Consider the following 19246-nt stretch of genomic DNA (forward strand, 5'->3'; position numbering starts at 1 on the left):
ATGTTTTGGACTGTAAAGATACTTTGTAATTTTGGTTAGGGTCAAATCTGTTTAGGATTGTGACCGTGTGATATCCGATAATCCTGGATTATCTCTTTTAATTTTTACCCTTTTGACAATTAACCATCTGGTATTCTTGATCTTGTTGTGTACCTGAGACCTTTCTTTCCAGTTGTATTTCATTCGTTCCTTGACAATGTCTTAGTAAAGACGAAAGCGCTTGGATTTCTTACTATCATTTTCCTGTGGTATTTGCATATTTAATGAGGTCACGTGCATCTACTGTGATTTTTTAAGCATTATATATATATATATATATATATTATATATATATATATATGTATATATATAATATATATATATATATATATATATATATATATATATATATATATATATATAATATCCATATATTATATATATACTATTATATATATCTATATATATATATATATAATATATATATATATATATATATATATACATATACACACATACCTACTCCTTCTATCGATTCTAGCAGTTGATCCATCACTCGTTGAAATGTTGCAGGTGCATTCATCAGACCAAACGGCAGAACAGTATACTGATACAGTCCAAAAGGAGTAATCAAAGCTGACGGCAACTTCGCATTCTCATCTAAGGGAATTTGATAATATCCTTTCAACATGTCTATCTTGGAAACAAACTTGGCTTGCCCAATATTATCACATGACTGATCTATAAGAGACAAAGGATAATTGTCAGCCACACTGATAGAATTCAGTTTCCTATAATCAGTACACATCCTAAATGAACCATCTGGTTTCTTCACTAACACACATGGAGAGCTTAAGTGACTTGAACTGGGTTCTGCTAATCCATGTTGCAGCAAATACTCAACTTCTTTCTTCAAAACATCTCGATGATACGGTGATAAGCGATAGGGTCTTTGCTTGAAAGGTTCTCCATCTTCTTGAATCTTGATCTCATGCTTGGTCAGATCAGTATGCCTAGGCACATCTGCAATAATTTCTGGGAAACTTCTAATTACTTCACTTAAGTCTTCACCTTGTTCAACACTTAGATGTTTCAACTTATCCTCCAAATTTTTCAAAATTGAAGAATTATTCATCTTGCTTTCAGCTCCCAATTCATAGCCATCATCGTCCTCTGTAGATGAAGTTGTTTGTGTTATTGACACAGTTTCAGTTATGAGAAATAAGGTTTCAAGAGGTTGACATGTATCTTTCTTTCGTCTTCTTCGTTCTGGTGTTTCAATCACATAAGTTCTATCACTTAACTTCTCAATTATCTTGTAAGGACCTTGAAATTTATTAGTGAGGGGAAATCTCTTGACAGGTAAGAACACTAACACTTGTTGACCAACACTAAAACTTCTTAGCTTAGTCTTAGCATCATATCTCCTTTTCATTTTCTCTTGACTCACTTTCAGATTTTCTAAAGAGAATTTTCTAATCTCTTTCAACCTTTTCCATAAGTTTTTTACATATTCTTCCTTCCCAATTTTCTGCAAGAATCTTCAACGGTCCTCTCACATCTCCACCAAAAATCATCTCATTAGGTGAACATCCCATACTAACTTCAAACAACATTAATGGTAAACCAACATCCCATTCTCTTCCTGACTCAGAACAATACTTTGTCATCATACTTTTCAATGTCTGGTGGAACCTCTCTAAGGCACCTTGAGTCTCTGGATAATAGGCAGTGGATAACTGTTGTTTCACTCCTAACAAATTCATCACATCCTGGAATAACTTCGAAGTAAAGTTTGCTCCTCTGTCACTTTGAACTATTTCTGGCATTCCAAACTTTGAGAAAAACTCCACAAGTTTTTCAGCAACTATCTTGGCAGATATGTTTCTAACAGGGATTGTCTCTGGATATCTTGTCACAGGACACATTAATGTTAACAAATACTCATTTCCCTTCTTTGCCTTCGGCAGCGGTCCAACCATGTCTATAATCACTTTGCTAAAGGGTTCTCCTCTAATTTCTATAGGTTGTAGGGGGGCTTTCTTAATGGTTTCATTCGGTTTTCCAGCTATCTGGCAGGTATGAAACCCATGACAGAATTTGCTAACATCTTTGTGAAGTCCAGGCCAGAAAAAATATTTCATGATCTTCTCCACAGTCTTCCTGATTCCCATATGTCCAGACTCATGAGCTACTGCTACTACTTGCTTCCTCAATGGATATGGAATCAAAATTTGATGATATTCGCCCCATACAGCATCTCCTGGTATATCTGTAGGTCTATACTTCCTCATCAGCAAACCTTCCTTCAGGTAATAACAGGTAGGAGTTTGTTGCATCTCTTCTCGATCTACAACTCTGAAGAACAAATCAGTTAACGATGCATCCTTCTTCTGCAAGTTCATTAGCTTCTCTTTTGTCACTTGACCAACTTCAAGGGTTGAATTCTCAATATCTGCTAACTCAGCTACTGTAGTTTCACTACTGTCTTCAGGAACACTTTGACTACTTGGAGTCTCTTCAGGAACATCAGGTTCTTCTTCGTTGTCGTCGTCTTCTTCATGGGAAATCTCTTCTTGGTCAGCACTATGGGAAACATCACTTCCCTGGAACAATTCTTCTATGCACAAAGATCCTTCACTTGATCCTTCTTGGGTGGATAAGTCCTCAGTTTCTTCACTTGCAGTTGTATTCCTCTTCATACTTCTGGTAGCTACACAACTAGGAAACAGGTGGGGGTTATTCTTCTCCAACTCTACTGTAGGACTAATCCTCAATGGTTGGTCTGTCACTACAGGACAAGGAACAAATGGCACACCACCAACTTCATTCCCCAACAGAACATGTACACCTTCTACAGCCAGTGAGTCCTTTACAGCAAAATCAACATTCCCTGTCACCAATTCACATGACAGGTGTAAGCGGCATATAGGAGTTACTTCCTCTCCTCCTATACCCTTCAAAATAACTGAATCTCTTGTGAGACTCTTCTCCAACTGAGGGTGAGCACCACGTACTACCACACTGTGGTTACTCTCTGTATCACATAATATCTTGACTGGTACCTGCACACTTCCTCCTTGAGTTGACAGCATATCCTCATAGATATATGGCTTAAATGCCTTCACACTGCTAAGCCACTCACTGCTTGAGGTTACATTTCCACTGGTTGCTAAACATTCAGCTTGTTTAGTTTCATTCTTCTCTGGAGTCTGATTCTTTCCCACACTGCTTTCTGTAGTTTGTTTCACCTGGTCACCTTTCACTACTTGACCAACTGGCTTTGACAGCTGTTGATTCCGTTAACACTCTTGACTGAAGTGTCCTACTCTTCCACACTTGAAACAAACAACATTAGGTTTCTGTAACTGTCTTGAAAAATTGGATGAGGATTTCACATTAGCTTGCTAAGGTGTATTACCTTGTGTGCTCTTGGTAGTGTCACTTGTAGGTGGTTTCCCATTAAATTTGTTCCTGTTATTTGGATAAGACTTAAAACCTGGGCGTTGTTGATTCTGGTACTTGACATTACGTTTGCTACTAATTATATTTTAATCTTCACTCAGTGTAGCAGCTTTGTCAAGTTTATTAACGTCTCTCTCTCTCTTAAATATGCTCTTATATGTTCAGGATTTCCCTTAAGATACTGTTCAAGAACAAGTAATTCTTCTAACTCATCAAAAGCTTCAACTTCAGCAGCTTCACCCCTTCTGCTCCCCTGCCCCCCCCCCCCCCCCCCCCTGAAGATCCCACAAGTGTTCTTATACCTCCATAATACACAGAAATATCAGCAACTAAGAAGACTACCAAACCCAGGATTTCCAGGTACTGTGAGATGTAATTTCTAGTGCAGTCAGGGAATCGTTGTGCCTCTTGTCTGTATTTCATTTCCACTCTTCCAAGGTGACTTTCACCCCTTCTTTGTTCAGCTTCTCACTCCCACAATTTTGGTTCAATGCTGTGATTAATTCCCTTGTAATGCTAGTAAACATCCCCAAGTTAATTCAAGCAATGTACTAGTTCTTTCTGTGTAAACTCCCAGTTATTTCATGTCCCTTGAGTGGGTTGTAATATTTTAGGATAAGAGCAAGTAGTGTGTAACGTTCCCCACATGTCCCTCGCCTTAGTACTGATGCTAGAATGCAATCTCTTTGCAGACAAACACTGTGCCTGATTGTGGGAGAAATTGGGAACCCTTTGGAATAATGCTTGCTGTGGCATATATATATATATATATATATATATATTATATATATATATATATATATATATATATATATATCTATATATATATATATATATATATATATATAGATATATATATATATATATATATATATATATATATATATATCTATATATATATCTATATATATATATATATATATAGATATATATATATATATATATATATATATATATATCTATATATATATAGATATATAGTATATATATATATATATATATATATATATATATATCTATATATATATATATATATATATATAGATAGATATATATATATATATATATATATATATATATATATATATATATATATATATATATATATATATATATATATATATATATATATACATATACATATATACATAATATTCACATTAATATAATATATATATATATAATATATATATATTTACAATAAACATGATATATATATATATATATCTATATATTTAAAGAAGAAAGTAAATGTGTCGGGGAATCATGGTGCGTCAGCTTTCTTGGCTTTGAGACAAAGAACCTAGCAACAGCCTTCCTCAAAGAAGGAATTGCTGACTATGCATTTGTGAGGCCGAGTTACTGTGGGGCTTTAAGGTGTGGCTGATGACTACGTGCGTTTGTGCGTGTAATGATGGGTGCAATCGCCCGATACTTAGTGAGAAAAGCCACATGCTCCGGAGGCAGGGTAAAAGATGGTTTGGAGGACACCAGGTGTTGGAAGAAACCCATCGAAGAGGTATGGCACATTTAAAAGACTTAAGAACAGCTGCCTTTGAAAAGAGAAAAGTGTGATGTGTATACATTTATTTAACATTAATCAATTAATTGTGTGGTGAGAAATATAATGAATATGTCTCTGTTTCAGATGGGTCCCATGTCATTATTCTAGAGATGGGATTCTCTAAAGACTTGACTGTTGAAATGTAGTGGTTGACAATTTGGGAGTTTGGTGTGATTACCTAGTCTAATTCAGGAGAATAGAATGATAATTTACAGTTCTTTTTGTGGGTCAGACTTAGTTCTTAACATGACCTTTTTTAGTCACTTTGTTCCATATTATGTTCATCTAGTTTGGGAAATAAATAGCATATTTTTGTATTTACATGAAATTATTAGCCTAGTTTGATATTGCTTGCAGAGAGACGGCCAGCAACTGAAAGGTAAGAGTTGCCACTTGTTTAGTTTTGATTAGTGGGTTATATATATATATATAATATATTATATATATATATAGATATATATATATATATATATATATATATATATCGGTAAGGTTTAATGATGGAGACATCTGTTTTCATATGGGCGTTTATTCAAAGTAACATTTCAGGACCAGCCCAATTTTCAAGATGAAAATTACAATAATAAAATAATTAAAATTAATTTGCTTTATATATTGTAATTGTGTGGTTTTTTTTTTAGATGAGTACTAATTTTAATCTAATTTTATTATTGTAATTTTCTGCTTGAAAATTGGGCTGGTCCCTGAAACGTTGCTTTGAATAAACGCCCAGATGAAACAGATGTCTCCATTTAACCCTTATCGCTATGCATCCCGTATGAGGCTTCCCCTTCGGTTTATATATATATATATATATATGTATATATATATATATATATATACTATATATATATATATAATATATATATATATATATATATATATATATGTGTGTGTGTGTGTGTGTGTGTGTGTGAGTGTGTATAATATGCACGTGTGTGTGACAAAAGGAAATGACAGTATCTTCGCACCTTTATGACTTTATTCATTCGACTCAAGCAAAGCTTCGTGACGCAATCCAAGTAGGCCCCTGTGTCTCTGGCGCATTCCTTCTCGACTTCCAAGTGAGTGAGAGTAGCTTTCCTCCCTAAAGAGAATCGCACCCAGTCTTCGGTAAAGCGGCACTCGAAGATATCACTCAGGAGCTCTCTGCTATTATCAGATGTCACTCCTTGTGTGCTTTGGCTTTGTGGTTTCAGCGAGGGAATGAATAAGGAACAATATAGTAATTATCATTACGTATTATGTAGAAACATTAACACCCAAACAAGTATAAAAATCCATTAACTTTAAAAAAAAGTGTTTATTTGAGAAATCGATCATAAGGAAAACCTTAAATAAATGATCCCCAAGTGATAACACATTACACTTATGCATAATATATATATATATATATATATATATATATATATATATATATATATATATATATAATATATATATATATACAAACATCAATACAGTCAGTGGTGTATAGAAACAGCTGTAAACCTTTGACACCAAATGAACGATTAAGGAATAAGTGATAGTAAAGAATATAATAATCTATGACAATATTAGGAAGAGGAACTAGAAAAGGGAATAAATAAAAATATAGAATTTTACATACATAATAGAACATAAAATTACAACAAGGGATGTCATAGCAATATAAAAAGAAGAGTTACATATATGTGAACAATTGATTTCCAAACCGTCACGAGCTCTCAGCCCATTTAGGTTGACGAACATCCATCTGTTTACTAAGTAATCATGAGAGCTCCTCCATGATTTCATACATTTACTATAGAATAGCTCCAGTTAACAAGATTCATTGAAAAGTTCACCTAAACTGATTAATTGCCCAGAAGATCTAAGTAAGACATAAATCTAACGTATATATTCAGAATGTATTAACTTTTGCTAAATCTGCCCATTGCACATAAGGTGTATAATGTCATTCGCAGTCAATATGTGTGTCTTAGGCTATCTTTTTTACTGAATACCTGCGATATGTTTTAAAAATAATTAACAAACTAGAAAGAAATCACCATTCTAAGTAAAATATTCTTAATAACCTTAAAAAAACTTTTTGCAAAACACCTGTCGTGTTACTTCAAATGATGACGAGTGAATTGAGTTGCGCAGAAGATCCAAGAGCAAAAAACCTATGTAAATCTCATGTAGTGCATCTACAGGCATTTTCATGATCCCTTGCAACACAGGGTATGTTGGTCCTATGATTAGTTATAAAGTTGAATATGAAACAGAAATCAAACAACTGATCTCTCTCTCTCTCTCTCTCTCTCTCTCTCTCTCTCCTCTCTCTCTCTCTCAAGCATGTCTAACATGAGCGAGACTATATTGTTATGCCAGCGGTTTTTAACTGACTTTACCTCACAAATTTACCGAAAAGAATATATAAAAAAATTACTCGAAAAGGCAATGATTTTGTGACAATAAGAGTTCCCTTAATTAAGAGGTTAATTATTCAGAAAGAGGATAGTGATACATTAACTCTGCCTTATCCTTCTTAAGCAATTTCAACACGTCAATCAACCGTAATTTAAATATAAAATAAAACAAAAAACAACTAACACTAAGACAATTTGAGCATTGTTATTATTATATTAAGAACACAATAAAACAGCGGAAATGCATGACTGCAAAACGAAAAACTGACACACCTGTAGCTATAAAGTAATATTATAGCAAAAGCCAATGGCCAGGGACAGACTCACTTCTGCAAGAAATGAAGTGGCTCAAAGAAGTAGATCGTGTTGGGCAACTGGGCCACCAGCTGTCCTAGGAACGAAGACCCACTCCTACCTACAGAGCTCATCACCAGGATGCGATAGCCCCTTTCTTCTTCTTCTTCTTCTTCTTCTTCTTCAGTGTGTATGGAATAAAGCATGTCTATAAGTAAAATTCAGCTGACTCCTGTTTTTCATGCGTCCAATATTGAATCTAACAGTACAGTATTTAATCTTGCAGTGTTTTCTAAGCCAGGTATAAAAATCCCCAGTGGTTAACCAGCTCTTCAAGTTTAAGGCAGTCATTTTTCAGTTCACATGTAGAGAACCATGATGACTTTGAATTCACGCTCTTCCTTAGCCATAAATCTAAAATCAACGAAGACAAAGCTACTTTAACCTAATGATAATGATTATTTGGCACTCATAATATGCTGAATAATATTGTGGAAATGCAAAAAAGATCCAAATGAAGATTTAAAAAAACAAAAACAAAGGCTTGATCCGACCTCCAGCTTACTCGGAACGCATGCAAGATTTTCCCTTCACGCATAAGTTGTACACATTATATTCTTAACTGAAAGTGAAGTGGTCTTCGTAAATAATACACATACTTAGTACTACTCATACTAACAACAAAGATCAAATAAAAAAGGACATAGATTAAACATGTTCATAAATTCTCAATTAAGTGGATGCACAAAATAATTGAACAGAAACATAACATAAATTCAGTAGGGTTCGGACACTTTTTTTTTTTTAATTTCTATCTAGAAGTAAGAGTTTAAGGAGCAGAGATGTCGTTGACATGTCAATGTGTATCCTCATCATCCTACATTTACGAGTGAATTTGGTAAGTCGTATACTTTACTATACTTGAAGCTATTTGCCTTCAAATAAAAATTTCCAAAATGTCCGAATCATCCCCACCCATGGTGATGATTCGGACAAGAGCATGGGATGATTCGGACAGTTATTATCATTGATATTTACCTTCAAGACAGATGATAAATGAAACTAATACCTTACGAAATGTTTAACTGAAATACTCAAAATCAACTTAAAGATTATTCTCTCCCTTGGTGATTGGCAGACAGAATATGTAACTGAAATCCACGATGTTTGCTGAGAATAAATATTAAAGTTGGCTTAAAGAATATTGTATCCTTCAAAACAAAAATTAAATGAAATATCCTCGCCGGCCAATGATTAAATAACCCAAATATGCTTGTATTAATTCTCTCCATGAGTAAACACCAAACAAAATGCAACTCACATACATGACATTTGTTGTGCCTAAATTTTATTTAATGTTGCCTAACGAACATTGAAATACCTCTGTTTTCTTTTAATACTATACTGAACTGAAATTGGAAGCATTCCCATTACTGCCTCTTTACAAACAGTTGCTTTATCCTCAATTTATGGAAATGTAAAACTATTAGTAGCAAATTACTGTGATTTTCTTAAATAAGAAATCTGAAATTCATCATACGCGTCTAAATTGCTGGTTAATTTACCTACATAATAGACTTTGCTACATTTTACTGGATCTATTCCAACAAGAACAAAGTCTCACTACTCTGGGAATTTATCAATGAAACCAGCTTCTGTGTCACTGATCTCCTCTTCCAAGATCTCAGAACAATTATTGTTAAGCTCGGCTGTCAAGAGATCTTCAAGACGATGATGAAGGTCTTCATCACTGGTTTGGTCCTCTGTGTTTAACTTTTCATTATCGTTTCTTGCTTTTTGATGTTCTAAAGGTATCATTTCCAAACTTTATTTCCTTCTTAGCTGAGAGTTTTGGCTTTTACTTCTGTTCTTTCTGTTTACGTTCAAGCTTTTCTGGAGAGTCCATTGCAATCATTCATCTTCCCTGCTTTCTACTTTTAGCTATCTCCTTCCTCTCTCCTGCTTTTGGAAATGGTCGAATATTCTCAGGCGAAAATTGCTGTTGTGATGATGGTGCAGGTTGTTGTGCTTGTAGGTGGTGAAAACGCTCCTGGTCAACCCTGTTTCTATCTTTCTTCACATAATCATGTTCTACCTGAACCACACTTTTCTCGAAACTCCTAAAGTGTATCTCTATAGCAGCAGCATCCCTTGCCCTATTGGTTTTCTTCTTATACTCTCCTCCCATGACAGGCTTTAAGGAACTAGAATCAATCTGAAGCAAAGGATCAGCAATTTTTTTTTTTTTTTTTTTTTTTTTTTTGTAATGAGGGGTCCTATGATGGGTTTATGAAGTGCTTTATAAGGTAATAAGGGGACTAATGAATGGATACATAAAATATAACGTAAATATTGTTAGCGAAAATCTTTTTGTTTCTTAGTCGGAATTCATAATTAGTAAAGCATTCACTACGAGGGATGATTCGGACACGTCCGAATCATCCCTACCCTAGACTGTCCGAACCATCCCTCACAGATCATAACCATTTGATAACACCCTCAGCCCTATGTCCTTTGAGATTACAGGTGGGTAATAACTTTATCATCTTCGTCATACAGTACAAATTCACACCCAAACTGATCATCAACTTCCTTATCATAATTATTCACTACACCACACCTTACGATTCAAACGTCAAAAATTACTTAGGAAATGAGAAAAACCCTCTATACAAAAGTATGTGCCATCTCTCAACCAAAGTCCATGTGTCAATAGTAAACAAACTCTCGCTATTTCACGCGATTTTTCGGAGCTGAGGGCCCCTTACGTTTCCAGGAAATGTACTCCATCCCACTGTCCGAATCACCACCGCTCTCCCCTACACCAAATAAATTAACACGTGCTAAAATCTACAGTCAAATAATCTATTGTTTCACCAATGAAAATTAAAATAAATATACTATATTTTATTAGGAATACTTTTAATTTAGGAATACTTTCATATTTTACATTTTCAAGCAATTGAATACATCATAAACATCCTATCCCAAAATTCCTGTATCTTTAACTCAACAACAACAGGAACAACAACAGCAACAAATTAGTTTGTGAGCTTACTCCCCGAGTAAGCAAAAACTTTTACCCTACCTGCAGGTGTAGTGAGCCTCAGGGTAGATGTTGAGCCTGAAAAATGTAAAAAAAATCTTATATGTTCGAGTAGCTCACCTAATCGTCTTGATCACAACTTAGGCTCAGAGTGACACTAAAATAAATAACCCAATAAATGAGCAGAAGACATTAGACGTTTACTAACCCTCTTTAAATGCAGGATAGCTACTGGAGTTCCCATGTACGGGAAAATGCACACGGTAAGGTGTCCCGTACAAGCTTTCTGTTAACAAACGGCCCGTCAAAATTCCCTGTTACGTGTGGAAGAGAGGTTAGATACAATTATCTCTTTTTATTGTCTGTATATTAAGTAAACAGATCTGAACACGGAACAACGATATTGAGAATAACAACCAAGGAATTATATGACACGTCTAATTAGTTAGTAATGGGTAGCAAGTAGAACACCGATGGCAACAACCTTCTCATTAATAGAGACGTACTAAGGAAATGATTGGTTGAAGTACTTTTATAATATTCTACATGTGTTTCGAGTGACATCTCCTATCACTTGAGTTTGTACTTTGTTCTAGTGAGAAGCTCCATCTCCGTTGCTTTGATGACTTTTTACCATCACCAGATACTTTCCATTGGGTGCGAACTCGTAGTGACTAAGAGCGCGTAACGGCCTCACTTGGTCGGTCCATCGCCATTTCCACCAAACCACTCAACTCCAAGTCTTTTGTGCTCCTTCAGTCTAATCTTCATTTAGCTTCCCCAGTACTTTTACCCATTTCATGCTATTTTGCATTGTATAATTATCATTTTCTTTTCCATGGTTTCATGAGTCATAAATTCTTAAATTACTAATAATAGCTGACAACAGTGTATCATAATTCAGAGACTGAACACCAATTAAGCAGACCAACACACATCTTATCTATCTATCGATCTCTTCATCTGTCTCCTCCATATTCATATTTAGAAGTTCTTTGTCCTTTAACTGGTGCATTAGTTGTGAAACCACGTTTTTTACTATTTGGTTGACGATTGTAATCTTAAGGTCACACCACTTACCAGATAACCGAAGAAAACGCCGCAAAGACAAAACATCAAAAGGTATTTCAGTTGCGTCATGATATGTGCGGCATTTTGTCGTGAACACCTGCGGAAAACAATTGGACTCAGATTCTTTTGTTATAAGAAACATTCTTATAACTAGTGTTAAACGTGACTATTTTACATTATTGTACATACATACATACACACTCATGAAAATAAATATACCATATACATATATACTTACAAATATCGAATGTTAGTGTTTAGTGATTGTACATTATTGATTAATCAGTGTTTAGTGACTGTAGGCAAAGAAACTCGTGTAATTTACAGGGATCATTTATAATATTAAAGGAGTTAGTCAAATTTGTATACTTCAGGAGTTTATTCTTATGATTTAAGTTGTAGTCAGTCAGAACCCAAACACCTGAGCACTGTCACGGACCCCAGAGGTCCGCTACAGGTTCGATATTATAATAAACAAAAAGAATTCAACACCATCAATTGAAACTAGGGATACGAATATTGAAAGAAATACAAACAGAACAAAAGTTTATTCACAATCTTACTAACAAAGATAAATGCAAAGTGGTTTCTCCTATTTACATAACAAAGATAAAATCTTACAGTATGTGAACTGGGGAAACAGAGTTAATGAAATGCTGTTCAAATCTGCAGCTGTCGAGAATCAATGGTCAAAGGGATGGCTTCACAAATAAGGGCTACTTTTGAACACCTTGCCGCGGGTTATAAAAGGGTACGGCTACCTGTGTTCCCAAATCTTCAGAAAGAAAATATGCTAGAATTGTTGTAAAATTATGCTAAATAGACCTAAAGGATGCTAGATTTATCATTGATTTATGCTAGAATTATGCCAGATTTTAGATTAGTGGTCAACTAAACATTAAATGGCTAGTGATTAATTAAAACGACATTAAATGTTATTTTGCATTTTAATATTGATCATTATATATAGTAGAGTAAAACAATGTTACACAAACATTCCTCAAAATAATAATAAAAAATATATATAGTAGAGTAATACAATGTTACACAAACATTCCTCAAAATAATAATAATATATATAGTAGATTAATACAATGTTACATAAACATTCCTCAAAATAATAATAAAAAAAATATCATAATTCTCCTTAAATTCAGGTTCATCTTTCCTCAAAATTGAAATAAAATTACTGTTCTTTTTTTGGAAGGACTGAAATGTTTCTCAAAACAAAATTAAATTAGATATCTCTTCTGCCCACTTACTGAATCTGCCACTGTGGATATATAGGTATTCTTTGTACCCACTGCTTTAAGCATCTCATTTGTTGGTTCAAATTTAACACACCCAGTTTTCTTTATTCCCTCCTCACTGACTATCTCAGTCGCCAGGGTGCTGTTTTATGAGTCCTGTGATTGAGACTGATTCAGCAGTGTATGATATGGCTGATGTCAATTAGGCTACTCAATAGCCTGCATTTATTGAATGAATGCATTTGAGAAGTTTTTTCATATTCTGATTAAGCTGGAAAGTTGGAAATTATGAAATATGAGTTTGTCAAGAGGATTATGCTAGAATTATGCTAAACACTGCAGAATTATGCTAGGAAATAAATTATGCTAGAAAAGATGCTAGACACTTAATTTGAGGCAAAATATGCTAGAAGCATAAAATTATGCTAGAATTGGGAACACTGCCGAGGATTGCCTGAAACAGCTGGTACCATGAACTCGGGGTTGCCTCCGCCTTCCCCCGACTAGCAACCCGAACTCCTACCTATCTTCCAATAATTATTGCATAATCATTGTCTTGGTTGGGGGGGGGGGGGGGGGGGGGAATATTTGTAAGGAAGATGCTTTTATTATATTTTTATTGGATCGCATCGTCAAGCTGCATTGTTCCTTTCACCATTCTACAGAACATTCTGCGGCCTTTCTGCCAATGTATAACTCCTGTAATTTCATTATTTGTACGAGTTATTATCTGTAAATATGTATCTCTGAGAAAACACAATTCGGCTGTCGCTGACCCAGTTTTCTCTCTCTCGCAGGTCGGACACTACATATCCGTCCACACAATGTAGTTATAAACACCCCTTTACCTGTAATAAAGTTATTACTGCTCTACCTGCCTCTTTGTCTGATCCTCACAAACCTAATTCAATGGAAGAACAGGCATTAGATTGCACAACAGAAGAAGTGGTTAATGATAATTCACAAAATGATTCTGACAAAGATAAGGATGAAGACGACTCGATAAAACTTGGGGAAGGCACAGCAAAAAGGGATGATGGAAGTGATCTGGGAAAAGAAACAAAGGAAGATCTTGTCTCAGTAGAACCTTTGGACTGCATGAGGGAAGAAAATGTTTATGGAAAACTGGAGAAACGGGTAATCAATTGTGTGCCAAATTATGAGGACAAAAGGATCTTTTTGAGAACAATCTTGAATACGAGCAGGATGATGACGATGAAGGAAGGCCAGAAAATAGGGTTTATGTCTAAAACAAATGTTGAGATTCATAGGGATGTTAAAGAAAACGAGTATTAGCAGAAAACGAGGCAGCAAGTATAGCAAAATAAAAAGAAGAAGGAAAAATGGATTGTGAGGAAACAGATTATGAGTTACCAGGGCCCCAAAAAGAACTTTACAGTACTGATATAGAAATTGAAACATGACATACAAAAACAGACTCTAGCAATAAATAAACTTAAGATAACGCTGAAGAAAGACCATTTGTGATGATAGCTATAAGAAATAATAGTAGATAGGGTAGCGTAAAAACACACACACACACACACACACACCGATAGAGAATAATGTAAGTACAGTGAAAATAATGAGAAAGAAAAAGAGAAGGAGAGAAAATAATCAGAGTATGCACAGTGAAAATAACGAGAAAGAGAAAGAGGAAGAGAGAGAGAGAGAGAGAATTGAGCTTTGGAGTGTGAGTCAGAATTCGATCAACAAGCCTAGACTTAACAAAACCTTAGTCACAGGACGTTGGACCATAACACCATCGCAATTAGAATCTTAAGATTGTCATAAAATCTTTGACCTGTGACCTGTGAAAGGGGATGGGGACAAGATAAGGAAAAACCACTCCACAAATCAAGAATCCAGTTGGGCAGAGTACCAAGATCTACACCGCCTAAGGAGGTGGTGCCGAATTCGAACCGAGTGTGGCTCAAGTTGAGATTGGCAGAAGAAGCCAGAGAGGACTGGCAGCCGCCGTTGAGTACAGAAGCAGAAACATTGCCAGAGTTCAACAATAGATTTATAAGTTTTGTAGTTTTACTTGTAACTCTAATTCTTTGCACAGTAAAGAAAGAAACTCTGCCGTTCGTCTCATTCAAACTTCTCCTGAGAGACTAAGACTACAAAGATTACTTATCCAGAACTAACATTAAGAAGAAGCATAAAGTTAAAACCCAGACTGCAGAACGCATTATCAAGAAGAAGAAGCAGGTAAGTGATCATATAACTCGAACGCTCTACCTTACAAAAACGCACTACAAAAAAATTGGTGCACCATTCAAGTGTCAAAACATGGAAAGGATGAACCAGAATTTATCATTAGATGATGAAACTGGAAAATGTACTAACAAGCTTAAAGCAATTTGACCTAGTATTGTATTATGCTTTAACCTAGTATTGTATGTTTTTTTTTTTTTACATAATATTCAAAATTCATTTCATCCATATTAAATGTAGCTACAGTTAACGTAAATGAACTTACTTATTATCAAAATAATAAACTTTGTTTCTTTATAAAATAGATATAATTTTCGTCCAAGAACACAATATAAAAGGGGAAAGGAAACTGGAATATGTTGGAAAATACTGAAAAGTTTTGGTTAATTACACACAAATGCTTAAGGGTGGAATAGCTATCTTTTTTAAATAAAACATCTACTGTAGAAACTTTGAATTTTTAAAATGATATGGATGGTTGTTAATTGCCGTTATTCAAATGTTAATATTCAGTTATTAAATGTATATGCTCCTGCTGGGAATAGTAAGAAACAAGAAAGGGAGAAATTATTTAATACAGATATTTTATATTTCTTAAGGAACAATATAAGCAATATCATATAGGTGGTAACTGGAATTGTATTACCTGCATGAGAGATTATTCAAATTCAGATAATGAACTTTTATCAAGGTCATTTGTAAGATTGAAAAGCAACTTGAAACTTATAGATGGTTTGGTTTCATGTCATCACCAGGTGGGGTATACTTACGTTGGGAGAATTTTGGCTCATGGCTGGATAGGGTTTATTTAAAAGATTTGCATAACCATGTGGCAAATATTCAAAATATTCCTGCTAGCTGGACTGACCAATGTATTATAGTATTAGCCTTGAAATTGGAAAATGTAGCTTTGCCGGGGAAAGGGTACTGGAAATTTAATAGTAATATTCTAGATAAAGATATTGTAAGAGGCAATTTTCTTATGACTTGGAATAATTTTAAGAGGAGCAAGGATAGAGTTGGAAATATTTTGTGTTGGGAAATGCGAAAGCCCGGCTTAAACCTTTCTTTATCACATGTTCAAAGCAAGAAAAATATGGCTTATTGAATTTACTGAACTACCAGTTGAAAGAAGAAATAGGAAAAGGTGTATTAAGTAAAGACAATTTTTCGTTAGTGAACTCTTTGAAATTAAGAATAAATAGTATTCAAGATGAGATCTGCGAAGGAGTCAAAATGAGAGCAAAGGTGGATGATAAATTAAAGGGTGAACAAGTTTCAGTATACCTGTTAAGGAAGGAGAAAAACTCTAAATCGTATGGAAAAAGATTAAAGAGGGATGATTGTAGCGAAGTAGTAAACCCAAAGGCCATTACTTTACATATAAGGGGAAAGCTTTTTAAAAAAGAGAAGTGTGATACGTCTTATCAAGACTTGTTTTTAAATCTAGTAAATAAAGTTATTGATAGGAATGAGAATGATATTTTAACCTCAGAGTGACAGTCTGAAGTATTGAAAGTATTGAGGGGGATGAAGAATGGGAAAAGTCCGGGAATAGATGGTCTCACTGTTGAGTTTTACAAAATGTTTTGTAAGGAAATAAAAATCGAATTTGTAAGCATGGTATTGTTTATTCTTAAATATAAGACGATCTCTAAAATGCATAAAGGAATAACAACGCTTACGCCGAAGGAAGGAGACTTAGGTTTTATTACAAACTGGAGGCCAGTAACAATGTTAAACGTGGATTTTAAGATAAGAGCGAAAATAATAACTAATAGATTGAAGAATGCGTTACATTTAACCATTTCTCGCGAGCAGTTTTGTTGTGTAGATGATACGTCAATTATCAACTTGAATTCCATTATGAGAGATATTATATTTTATGCAATTAATAATGATAAACAAGCTGTTTTAATAAATCTAGACTGGTCTAAAGCTTTTGATCGTGTGGATCATGACCTTTTATATGCTATATTGTGCAACTTCGGTTTTAACCCTAGTTTCATTCAGTTAATACAAATGCTATATACGGATGCTGAAAGTGTACTATGCATAAGTGGTAATGTTTTTGATCCATTCCCCATAAAAAAATCGGTAAGGCAAGGATGTCCATTATCCATGATTATATTTATTATCTACCAGGAACCTTTTCACAGGATGATGAAAGGGAAGCTTGTAGACATGTCATTGAATTTGCCAAATGATTTAAAGGTTCCTGTTCTAGGATATGCTGATGATTCTGTTATCATAGTTTTTAGTGACAAAGGAATATTAGAATGCTTTAATATAATCACACATCATGAAAAGGCAAGTGGTGCAAATCTGAACAGAAATAAAACTTCAATTTTAGGCATTGGGAAATGGAGAAATAAATCAGCATGGCCAATAAATGGCGGTCATTGTCTTCATGATTCCTGTAAAAAACTAGGTGTTTATTATAGTGATTATTATCAAGATAGTGTTAATCTAAATTGGAGTAATCTGGAGAGTGAGATAAACAATTTGATAGGTATATTTAGGAATAGGAAGCTGACAGTGTTTCAAAAATGTATTATAATTAATTCTAAAATGTTAGCAAAAACGTGGCATGTGTCACATGTATATACAGTTCCACAGGATTGTGCAAAACGAATACAGAGGAGTTTATTTAGATACCTATGGAATGGAAGCTGTGAACCAATTGTAAGAAATGCCGTATTTTTGCCGAAGACAGACGGTGGACTGGGAATGATGAATATTCTACATAAATCGAAAACCATTATGTTCAGTACTTCTAGCAAGATTTCTTTAAATAAGTGTTATGGTTTTGAAATTATGCATTTCTATTGTAAAATAAAAGCTAGTGTTTTGATGGAAACTGAAGAAAATTATAGAGGCTGTACTATTTTTAACACTTCATATTATAGTGAGATGATGGATGCTTTAAGGAAAGTATGTCGTTTAAAGAATTATCCGAAGAGGTCTGTTAAAGAAATATACTGGTTACTTATGAACTGTAAAGACTATAAACCAATGGTAGAGTTATTGTACCCACTTTTTAATTGGACCCAGATTTGGAAGTATGTAAATGATAAGTAAAGTGATAAGACGAGCAGAGATACAGTTTATAGATATTTTCATGAAATACTTAATACCAAAGATAGGCTGCATATGATGGAAATCTCGAATGAAGATAAATGTCTCTTTTGTAGCAATATTGGAAATAATATGCACATATTTTATTTTTGTCCCTCGTCAAAAAACATTCTGATTTGGTTAAAGTCAACACTAAAAAGCTGTTGTAAGAGCCAGTCTTTGACGAAGAAGTAAGAATAAAAATGAAGCACAAGTCAAAGAAAAGAATGGAAAATGAAATGATAAATAAAAATGGCCTTTTTTCATCGAATGGTAGCAGACGACAACAACACAAAGAGAAAATTTGTCACAAAATTATTAGTGCCGAATTTGCGATGATATTCAGCTCTAACTGTGTAAAAGAAAAACTCTGCCCCAAAAATACACACACACACATAAATAATTATGCACACTTATACTATACTCGTATGTTTATATATGCGCTATATATATATATATATATATATATATATATATATATATATATATATATATATATATATATATATATATATATATATATATATATATATATATATATATATATATATATATATATTTATTTATTTATTTATTTATTTATTTATACACTCGTATGTATATATAGTGTGTATTATTATATATATATATATATATATATATATATAATATATATATATATATAATATATATGAATTTTTCTATTACGTCACCATAATTTATATACAATCATTAAGCTACAAATGTCATTCAATATTCAATTCACGCTAATTTGGGACTATTCCCAGAGAGTAGTTATCACCGACACAGTAATTTCTAACAACACCAATCGGCGGTCAAACCGCAGGTGTTCGAGACACCTAAAAGA

At 34.0% G+C, this 19246-nt stretch overlaps 1 protein-coding gene across 1 annotated transcript in view; it reads right to left on the reverse strand.

The window, feature by feature from the left end:
• The window catches only part of LOC135222483 (carbohydrate sulfotransferase 1-like), a 25889-nt gene extending 17988 nt beyond the window's left edge, over positions 1–7901 (reverse strand). Inside the window, exons 1-2 of the mRNA XM_064260567.1 lie at positions 7729–7901; positions 5980–6193 (exon numbers count right to left, since the gene is read on the reverse strand). Coding sequence (XP_064116637.1) covers positions 5980–6193; positions 7729–7901 — 387 coding nt within the window. The remainder of the gene's footprint in view (positions 1–5979; positions 6194–7728) is intronic.
• Between the last annotated feature and the right edge of the window lie 11345 nt (positions 7902–19246).

This window comes from Macrobrachium nipponense, chromosome 3, assembly GCF_015104395.2.
Source record: "Macrobrachium nipponense isolate FS-2020 chromosome 3, ASM1510439v2, whole genome shotgun sequence".
Lineage (NCBI taxonomy): Eukaryota > Metazoa > Arthropoda > Malacostraca > Decapoda > Palaemonidae > Macrobrachium > Macrobrachium nipponense.